The 11,088-nt window shown below is 33.7% G+C and overlaps 1 protein-coding gene across 1 annotated transcript; it reads right to left on the bottom strand.

Moving 5' to 3' along the window:
* Nucleotides 1-553: 553 nt before the first annotated feature.
* On the bottom strand, nucleotides 554-7,621 carry LOC102582636 (oligouridylate-binding protein 1-like). Its single transcript, XM_006367632.2, has 12 exons — nucleotides 7,306-7,621; nucleotides 6,402-6,463; nucleotides 5,999-6,101; nucleotides 4,476-4,552; nucleotides 4,336-4,397; nucleotides 4,161-4,248; nucleotides 3,991-4,066; nucleotides 3,804-3,834; nucleotides 3,066-3,185; nucleotides 2,687-2,772; nucleotides 2,012-2,185; nucleotides 554-1,096 (listed from the first exon to the last, which is right to left on the bottom strand). Exons 1-12 carry the CDS (start codon nucleotides 7,384-7,386, stop codon nucleotides 824-826), a joined length of 1,233 nt encoding a protein of 410 aa, XP_006367694.1. The 5' UTR covers nucleotides 7,387-7,621; the 3' UTR covers nucleotides 554-823.
* Between the last annotated feature and the right edge of the window lie 3,467 nt (nucleotides 7,622-11,088).

The raw sequence follows: 11,088 nt of genomic DNA, 5'->3' as shown, positions 1-11,088 counted from the left end.
AAAAATTTCTTTAAAATAAAAAGACATAAAACTAATTTTGTAAAAAGAATAAATCCAAATCTTCCCCAACCAAGTTCATTGTTTTTTTGTCCTTTTTAATGACTGTGGACTATGATATCCAAGTCAGCTTTTTGTCTCCACTGAATTTTGATCTCGAGGTTCTTAACCAATTCAATAACCACTAGGTCACACCCTTGAATGTTCATTGTTTAGTTCAAACATAACACATAAAATATGCCCGAGTCAGATTTTTCTTTCATGACCAAAAAATCCACACTTGATAACCGAGAAATCCATCTGGACCAACCCTAAAAACCCACCACAAATTTTGAAACTTGGAGATAATGAGACCTATCCTTCTCCACTGAAATATCAAGCTTAGTTTGCATGACATGAGATTCAAACCAGGTCACAAGTCCCTCTAACCTTTACTACTTGAACAAAACCCTAAAGGCAAAGACCTTGTCCTCTTCCCTTTCGACATCAAGATAATTGATGAAGGTTGTGCTTTGAACATTTTCCGACTCAGATTCATTTCACAATTGCTAGGAAATAAAGAACAAAAAGAAGAAAGCATATATGCTGAGCATGATTCGCAGTGCGAGAAATCCTTTAAAACATTTCAGTTCATGAAACATTCTAAGATCTCCTTGGGTAAAAGAAGAGAAGCTGCTCATCCAGTGAACTGCCATTGGATTAGCTGCCAGACAAAATACAAGCTACATATTCATACATGCTTCGGACACGAAAAACTAACGAGAAAAAGAAAAAGCATCCTATAAAACAAAGCCGGCAGAGCAGAAGCAGCAAGTGTTGTTATGCACTAGTAGTACATTGGTGGTTGAGTTGTAGCAGCAATACCTCCATAACCACCATCATAAATCGCTTGACTAGCAACACCAATTCGCTGACCTTGGGAATGCATTAGAGCCTGAGAATGCATGAGAGCCTGTGAACCGCCCATCCTAGCCAAAGCAAGCTGCCGCTCATAGGCTGCAAGATCAGTCACTGAAATACCAGGGACGTGTCCCACAGCTGGAGGAGGAAGAGGGGTAGAACTGGCTCCTGGCAGAGTAGGCTTGCTTCCCCATGAGCACTGTAATGGAAACACAAAATTACCAACACAGCAGAAGATTCATTTTCACTAGATTTAAATCTCAGAAAACAATTGTCAACTAATGAAAACATTTGGAGACAACTCCTCTGCTTCAATTCACTAACATGCTCAAGAACAAGGGCCAATTGTGTGACCGTAAACTATCCCTTCACATCGTGTTTTGCATTTTATGAAGTTATTACATAATGACCAAGTCAAATCCTTCTCCTAAAGTTTACACTTTCGTCTTCAACCTAATATCACCAACACTGCTATCAACAGTTTAACCCTAAACAGGAGTTACGTTACTCTTCCTCTTTCTATTGAGCATATCTGTACATACACTATGCCTTTATCTGCTGACAAAGGAGTTCTCACATAGAAAAACTATCTTCCAGCTCAGGTGGTGCTAAAATCTACCAAGTATTAGAATACAAGTAACCTCGGTCAAGCCCATCCGACCCTAAGAAAATGATATTACACATCAGCAACTCCAAATGCCAAAAATTAGGTTGTTTTACATTTCAAAGCAAAACAACATCTGCAGAATCATCAAACTCACTTTCTACAACAAATAAAATATGAATATTCTTCTATGGAATAGGACCACACAAGGTGCTCTAGAAATTTATACATAACCCCCCTCCCTTCGGTGCTTCTAAACTGTTGAACTATCATTTTCGTGAACTGCAAAAGAAATAACGAAGAACTTCAAGTACCCACTCTACATAATCTGCCTCCAATCAGGCCTGAAGACATCTCAAATGGATAAGTCACAAGTCTGAGGAAAGCGAACTCTAAAATGTTCTTTATAGTTCAATAACTTTGCTTAGATTATTAAAACCAGGTAGTGTTACAGAAAGTCGAGGTATACACAAAGTCAAAACAGCTGAATTCTCATTTTTCACACATTACCTTAATAGGTTTACCAAAGAGGAATTGGGCATTTCCCAACTGAATAGCTTGAGCAGCTTCAGCATTGGTGCTGTATCTTACAAAACCAAAACCTTTGTCCCGTTGAATACGGACATCTTCAATAACGCCAGCTCCAAGACCATGAAAATGACGATGGAGGTCAACTAAAGTGACCTGAAACACACATGGACATGAGAACCTCACACATAATTAAAAAATCTGAAGACAATAATAATAAACTGCAAATAAACTCCTTCCTACTTCCACTGTATATTATTCCTCTACGGCATTCAAGCAGGGAAGGTAAATCTCTTGCGTCCTAACAGCTACTTCATACTAATGCAGATGCCTAAGGTCCAGGAGTGGGGCTATAGTTCCATTGCTTGAACGTAGATTTAAATTAAAGCTTAAGAAGCTTGTGAAGTATATCTCCACCAGTGGAACTTCTGATACAGCAGTTACATTTAACCACTTCAGGTGTTTCATGTTATTCATGAATCATAATGTCTGCCTGAAAGAGAACATGTGCAAATATGATTGCAGAGAACATAGGAGTTTGTCGCTAGGTATTTCATCAAAACTTGGGGAGCTGACCTAAAGGAGGGTGGAGACATATCCCCACAACAATTAGTTACAAATTCAAAAACAGAGTTATGAGGTGTTACTGATACTCACTTCAGGAGAAAGGTTGCCAACATAAACAGTTGTATACTGGGGACTATTTTCTGGAGCATCTTCATTGGCATTGTCATGACCATCATCTAAACAATAACATAAATAGCATCAAGATTCTTCATTATGTAGGTTAATTCAGTAAAAGTAAGGCAACTAAAAAGTTCTAGTAAGCACTCCACATCAGTTGCAGAGTCTACATCACTTTGGCAAAAGAATGTACACATATAACACAATAACACACTGAATATGGATGTGCTTGGATCAATATGCAAGAATTGTACATGACTGTTAAAGGTACTTGATGTACTACAACTCAAAGTCCAGTGTTGTTTCAACAAGCAGAAAGCAGAAGCAACTATAAAATTCAAGAAAAACCAACCTGATGTTCCACTTGTCAACTCAACAACACTTTTCGCATCTGAACTCTTATTGTCATCAATTCCTCCAGCGCCTTTTGTTGCCCAGTTGCAGCGGATTTGTCTGCTTCCTAACCACTTACCTTTTGTTTTGAAACAAAAAGATCTCTATTTAGATGAGATAGAAAACCAGGCATATCTTCGATCAAGCCTTACTAATCTAGGAGATAAAACAACCAAGAAATGATGCAGCAATGTGGCATGAAACCAAGTTCTCATCCATTTGAAAATGATTTCTAGGAGAAAAAGAAATGCCAAATCTTGTATTTCTAAAACATTGAGAATTATATAAATTGGCTGGTACACACCATTCTTTACATGTATACTCCGCAAAAACAGTAAAAAAAAGATTGAACTATAGCATGCAAGAGAAACTAATGAAACTAGATTGACGAAGACTGGAGGAGATGCAATGATCTGCTTAGCTCTGCGAGTGAAAGACCAGCATAGAGAGTGACAGAATGTCTATCAATGAGCTACCCACACGAGAAAACAAGAAAATAATCTTAGTTTGTCCTATGCTACAGAATCCCAAATAGAACAAGAACAAAAACAGTAAGCAACCAAGATTTTCCCCAATAGAAAACTGGTGGGTAAAGTGCTCTATTAAGAATCAAATTCTCAATATGCAATTTTAAAGACAGTATATAAAACCATGTTGAATGAGTGTATTAAAAAAAAGATAGACAGCTTGTTCTTACCATTCAAGTCATTTATTGCACTTTGCGCCTCCTGCACAAAACATTCCAAAGAAAAGAAAAAAAGGTTGACATGGTTCATAGAAAAGCACAAGTTAGGCACTACTAGTTTTCTTCTTTTCTTATCTTGGGTGGAATGCACACGAGAAGAAGCTTAATATCAGAGGGTTGATCAAAGCCATCATAGTACCTGCTGATTACGGAAGGAAACAAAACCAAATCCCCTTGAACGGCCTGATTTTTGATCCCACATAACCTTTGCATCTCTGCAAGGAAAAACTTGAAAGTCATATCTGAGAGTACAATATATTTTTGAAAATGAATGTCAGGGTTTGCAGGACTACAAATGATAGAGCTTACGAGCAGCTAGGGTAGACTGAAAAGCATGCATACAATGTGGCATCTGTAACCTCTGGACTGAGATCACCCACAAAAATGTTAAAGTGACCTGTAATCCAGAGAAGACGGTATTGAGTTTTCAACTAAGCGCAAAACTAACAAGAAGATAGAAAATTCAGATATCTGATATACATACTTGAGGTATCCTCTCTCTGAGTACTGGTATATGCCCAGTTAACTTTTATTGGCTGTCCAAACCTGCATTTTACCAGTAAGACCTACCACAGAGTAAATGTTGAACCCTTAAGCCAGAATATTGCAAGAAAATTCACTTACAAATTTCTTCCATTAAGAGTCACAATAGCAAGGGCCGCTGATCGGCGATCAAAGTAGTCGACAAAACCATACGACGACTGCATTGCAAGGAATCACCATATATTAGTCTCGTATCAAGAAATTTCAAACAAGTTATGTGACTTGAGATGATCGGCAGACTCACACATAAACATCAATCTAGAAAGTATCAAGGATTTCAGGACTATAACTGTGAAGACAGAAAATATTTTATGGAACTAACATCACTATTGCACTATACAAGACGATGAAGAATTCAAACATTTGGTAGACACCAACCCCTCTTTCCTGACCCTTTCTCAGGTTCTACAAGTATAGCCCAACTTGTAGAAATCATGGAGTGACAGAAGGTGAAGACTATCATTGTGCATGATTAGTTTTAATGTGAAATACTTTTGCTTTAAAAGCTTAAACGTTAATCATAAATAGATCCTCATCACATTAAATTGCTGCAATGTCGCAACCACAATAAACTCCAAAGTCTGCAAGGTTTTCACAAGTTAAAAGTTAAGAACTTACGTGGGAATCACCATTACAACCTTGTTATACTTCAATCTACAAAAGCTCAATGGTGATTCATCAATTTTGAAGATTCACAGTTTTGACTGGCACCAATGCTATAAATACTTAAAGCAAACAGACAATGTCTACACTCTAAATTCATGAAGACTGATTCATGAGTTGAAGAACTAACAAGGCCAATGTTTCTAAGGATGAAGGCAAAGCCATGGTGTTCCAAGGTGAGAGTGATGCCTCAAGAAGTAAAGCAAATGTCTTTCAAGGAGGTTATCACAATTCATTTCAAACAAGTATATGCACAAAGTTGAAAAAGAAAACTAAAGGAGGAAACAACAAAAGTTGGGCAATGACTGAACAGTGAAGAAATTGGAAATAGAAAATTGCGACTTTTTTTTTGTTTCTTTTCAATAGTTAATGGATTGTCGGAGTGAGAGAAATATTGCCTATTTGAAAAATTACAAAGAGAAACCACTTCAACCACAACTATCCATAACCCTAAATGAGTTAAAACTAAACATGCTAGCTTGCCACTTTTCTCTCTCTCTCCCTCCAAAAGTCCAAACAAGCACCAGTGAGGTGAATGCATTGATGAAATTCAGCCAAAGTCTCATCTCAACAACTAAGGCATACATCTCATAAATTAATAGCACCCTCCATTGGGCAAGAGGCAATAAGCCCTCACCCTCAAGATATGCATATGGCCTAACAAACACATCTGAAAGCACAGAGCCAGAATCATTAGCATAACCAGCTTCACCTGAAAAGCTTCTCCCTAAAACAAAACTCAAGAGAAATTCATGATTTTAATTTACATTCTTCACTTGCTCCAAGGTGCCTACACTCCATAGTCATTAAAGTGTTAACATGTTACACTAGTTAGAACTATGACATAAATCAATCATCTTCAGATAGGCATGTTTCAATTAACTCTCAAGACTTGTCTGGTAAGAAAATGTTAAACATGAACCACAATAATGAGATCAGACCTTCTCTTTTTTTATGAGCTTGCATCCCTCAAGGGGGCCAGTACTTGAGAAGACCTCTTGAAGAAGTGGTTCCGTTACTTGGGGGTGGATGTTTCCAACGTACCTAGTTCGGATAACATTAAAAACCAGAAGGGTTATCAAAGATTAATTCAGAACATCATGCTCTCTTTAAATATATAGACAAGCATGTTTGATCAAGCACAGTTTCATGCAGCTAAACATGCAGCGAACAAGTAATAAGAAAGCATATAAAAGTATACATTACATGAGCTTTTGTACCAAGATACAATAGAGAAACGGAGGGAGCATCACTTTTCAAGCAAAAGGCAACAACTTAAAAGGAAAAAGGAAAAATAAAAAGAAAACTGATTTTCGGATAAAAGAATGGCCATGAGGCACTCACACACTGCGGCAAGTACTTGAATCAAATCCAGGAGGCAAATTTCCACTCAAGATAGGCTCTATCTGTAAACAAATACTACAAAAGGTCAATAAAAAAATAAAAGAAAAAGGATCCTAAGTTTTCCTTAATCCCATGTAATAAAGTTGTATAGACACTAGTTCAAGTCAATATAGAAGGAGTATACCATGGCATTGTGAAAATTCATGACTACTTTTTTTTTTATGACAAGGGAACCCGCAGCCACTACCCAATTCACAAAAACTTTTGATTCCCATAGAAGGTACAAATGTGAATGAATGAAGGATTGTGGTGGCCATGACCCCAATTCCACAGCCCCTTCATCTCTCCCTTACCCAAAGTTATGAAACCTTAATTCAATAACTTGGAATTTTACAAAAAAAAAAAAACCATATCACCATGCCTAAACAGAGAAGACACCAAGATTTGTTCATTCCTTACTCTCATACTTTCTATCTATATAGGAGTGCTAAGCAGACAAACTAAATAAAGGCTAAAACAGTTCAAAAACCAAACACCATTATTATAACTTTATAATTTTTAATACTAGCTAAACTCAAGTCCAGTAATTTCAACTAGTTGCCTCTCAAAAAGGCACCATCTTTCCAATCACAACTCTACAAACTCAACCACGGTGACTTCACCATGTTCTAATCATTAACGCGTATACATTTTTTTTTATTTTTGACATAAAGCTTAAATTTTTCAAATGGGTATCCAAATTAAAAACAAAAAAGAACAAAGACCCAAAATTTCAATTTTCAAGAAAACCACAATCAAGAGATGAAAAAATACAAAAAGATTCCAGCTTTATCAAAACTTGAACTTGGGTAAAATCCAAAAAGGCATAATAACAAGTCAAAACCCAATAAAGAAAAAAAGGAACCTGTGGGGGTGCAAGAAGAGCAGGATGATAAAGGGATTGCTGCATCAATGCTTGTTGCTGCTTCAGCCTCTGTTGCATCATCTTCTATGAATTTAATTTAATGTAAATATACCGGAGATATAAAACTCAGATTATATTAAGAAAAGAAAAAAAAATGATTTTCAAGAAAGGAAAAATGAAGGAAGAAAAAAATAAAAAAGAAAAAAAGAAAAGAAAAGAAAAAGAAACCCTTAAGAGTGGTGCCACAAAATGAAGACTGAAAGAGAAAGATGATGTTTTGCTACACTGCTATAGATCTTTATTTATTTATTTTTTAGCTGATTAGCAAAATCTCCTACACCCTTTTCTTTTTTACTCTTCCTACACCTGCTTTCTCTTTATGTACTTGCAATTTGTAGGACTATTGTGGGCCAAAGTCTATGCTGATTTTCTTTTATATTATTTTTTGGCCAAACACATATGCAGATCCTTAAACTTGTTCCTAAATTTCATTTTGACACTCCAACTCAACCTTGTTCCATTTAACCCTTCAACTCCAATTTTTATGTTCCATTTTGAAACTTCTAAGTGATGTGGCAGAAAGTGTGCATCACACATTCTCTAAGAGAGTGAAAGAACAAAAAAAAAGTATTTTTTAAAAAAATAATAAAAGATTACCCTTCAACTCTATTTCTTTTATGTATCATTTAACACAAAATACTAATTTTATGATTTCTTTATTTCTATATATGTTATTCAACTGCAATTTTGCATTTTAAAAATCGACGATCATCTGTTAATTATTGTAAAAAATTAAAATTGATGGATTATCATTGTTTTTTTATAAAAAAAAGTAACAATTTCTTTTTAAGAGTTTTCCTATATTTTTGCGTGAAAAATAACCGATGAAAGTGCGTCGATTTTCTTTCTTAAAAAAATCAACGACAACCCAACGAAGTCTATCGAGTTTCAACATTTTTTTGTAGTGTTATAAAATGAGTTTTTTTTTTACTCGTATTAAGTTAAATGAAAAATTAGAAAGCTGATATTTGAGTTAGTCCAAGTAGACTAGATATGAAAAACAATATATGTGATGTTATTTAAATTGACTAATTGTTTTTAAAAAAAAACCAACACACTTTCACCGATTATTTTTTCACACAATAATGTACAGAAACTCTAAAAAAAATATTTTTTTAAAAAATGATGTTCATCCATTATTTTTTAACACAATAATGGCATGTGAAGTACACACATCCCACTTTGTTGATTCTTTGGAAAGAAGTGTCAAAATATAACATAAAAATTGGAGTTGAAGGGTTAAAATGGAACAAGGTTGAGTTGGAATGCCAAAATGAAATTTAGGGACAAGTTTAAGGGTCTGCATATGTGTTTGGCCTTATTTTTTAAAATATTGTTTGACTATAAAATTCTTATTAGATTTTATAAATCTGGTCTTCAAATAATTTTAAGTTTGATAGTCTTTGGGACTTCTATTCACAAAATTTTAATTATTTTCAATTTTAATATATGTCCAAATATAATTTTAAATTTCAAAAATAATAACTTCAAAATTTATGGCTAAATAGAAAAAAATTGACCATTTGGGCCAAGTCTAAAGATAAGTAGCAATTATTTTGAGCCTTTCTGAAAATTAGATGCTAGTTTAAGTGTATGGATAGTAAAAATTACTCCACATACACATTTAAGAGATAATATTACGAATTTTAAATTTACTTTTAAAAAATTCTTGCTTATACAGTTTAATTACAGGTTATAACATATCACTATTTGTTTATAAATCAATTAAATTTTACTTTATTAAATAATTAATATTTTTTTATATTATTAGATTATTTAAATAAAGAATACACCATAATTATCGCTTACACAATTATAGGGATTTACATTGATTCATGTTACTTTTTTACAATTACACATCGAATTTACATTGATTCATCTTCCTTTTTTACATTGTCATTATTTCTTACACCATTTTAGGGACAACATTAATATTAGAGAATCAATTGTCATTATCTCTTACACCATTTTAGAAGAAAAAAATCCAGTTTTCACACGGCAACCCCCCACCCACACCCAAACCTTCCTCTTTTACCCACACACAAACCCCCCCCCACCCCCACGTTCCTCTTTTACAGAGAACTAATTCTTTCTTTCTCACCATATGCAACGTTCGTCTTCTTCATTCAAAAAGAAAATCAGCAAACTCTTTCACATGTATATGATTCAATGATGGGATGAGATCTACACACGAAGAATGTGGAGAAAGCAGTTAATAAACTTGCCATATTCTGATTCGGATTCGGATTTTGTAAGTGAGATAAAAAAGGAAAAAAGGAAAAAAAGCAGCAAATGTCGAAATTGATCAGTCTTCAAAACCATCAAGAAGAAGAGCAACAACGAAGGAGGACTCAGAAATCCCAATATCCAAAAAAGGCAAAAAAAAATGGTTAGGATAAGTATTATATTTAATTTATTTTCAAATTATTCAAATTAGTGATTTTTTTTGTTAAAAATATTATATTATGCATATTGTTGGTACGAAACTTGTATTGGTGTGAAACTTGTACGAAATGTGAATAATATTGATATGAATTTGACTTTAATATATGATTTATGAATATGGCATGAAATGTGATTTAATATTAGTATGCAACTGGTATGAAATGTGTTTTGACATTGGTATGAAATTCGTTTGATATCAGTAGCCCAATTAGGTGATTTTAGTGCAGTTTGTTAAATAACTCTTTTTTGTATGAATTATGACTAATATTGCTATGAAATTGATATTTTTCCTAATATGAAGGTTTATTTTTAATTTTTCCACTAATGTATTTCAATTTTTAACATTGGTATGAAATTTGTATAAACTGATATTAAATGTTGTTTTAAAAATTATTTTGATTGTAGTTGGATAAATTTATGAAAGTAGTTTGTTAAATGCCACAATGCACATGAATCTGGTATGATGTTTCAATAATATTGGTGTGAATTTTTTTTTCAAATTTGATATGATGTATTACTAAAATTTATGTATATGAATGTGGAATGAAACATGAATAATATGTGGAATGAAAAGTTAACTCAATTTATTTCTTAAAATTATTTTTCTTTTAATTTTTTTCAGTGATTGTGATTTGTACACATTTCTATTTGTTGAATACATCAATAATGGAGTTTTTGGTATGCGTTCCGTTGATATCGATGCAAAGTACCATCGTTAAAGATATGCCACAATCATATGACATTATGGAAAAATAAAGAACGATGATGGCGCGATCAGTGAGAGTGAAGTAACTGGAATTGTTGCTAGCAAATTTGGTGGACCTCGCATAGCAAAAGAACATACTCCGGATACCAGCAATTATCCTACACCAAGACCACAGAGGTCTAATTTGAGATAGTTGATTGTAGCTTACTCTTTTTAGAATTACAAGTTTTTTTTTAACTTTTGGACTATATTTTTGTGTTTGATACAATTTTAAGTATTTGATGATATATAATATCCACTGTTTTCTTCCAGTCAGATACCAACTACATATGAATTACAGATTGACTATTATAATTTCAGGATACTAGTTATATATAGACTGCAAACCAATTGGATACCCCATTCAAAAGATAAATTACACATTGAGTATAATAATTTTCGGGATAACAGTTATAAACAAACTGCATACCAATTGAATTTAACATTTAGAGTTCATGAACTAACTCTGTCTTATAATTGGTATCCAAGCTATATACTTTTGGCATCCAAATTCATACATGATTGATTTTTTT

Source organism: Solanum tuberosum, unplaced genomic scaffold (assembly GCF_000226075.1).
Source record: "Solanum tuberosum cultivar DM 1-3 516 R44 unplaced genomic scaffold, SolTub_3.0 scf00867, whole genome shotgun sequence".
NCBI classification, from domain to species: domain Eukaryota; kingdom Viridiplantae; phylum Streptophyta; class Magnoliopsida; order Solanales; family Solanaceae; genus Solanum; species Solanum tuberosum.
The sequence above is the reverse complement of the archived record's forward strand: the minus strand, read 5'-3'. Positions and strand labels throughout refer to the sequence as shown.

What these genes read in the sequence shown, in the direction of transcription:
- LOC102582636 (XM_006367632.2), bottom strand. Translation starts at nt 7,386, where the DNA reads ATGATGCAACAGAGGCTGAAGCAGCAACAAGCATTGATGCAGCAATCC. An exon ending in TCAAGTACTTGCCGCAGTGT is followed by an intron (nt 6,102 to 6,401) that starts GTGAGTGCCTCA and finishes TATCCGAACTAG; the next exon opens with GTACGTTGGAAACATCCACC. An exon ending in GTTGACAAGTGGAACATCAG is followed by an intron (nt 2,773 to 3,065) that starts GTTGGTTTTTCT and finishes GTTATTGTTTAG; the next exon opens with ATGATGGTCATGACAATGCC.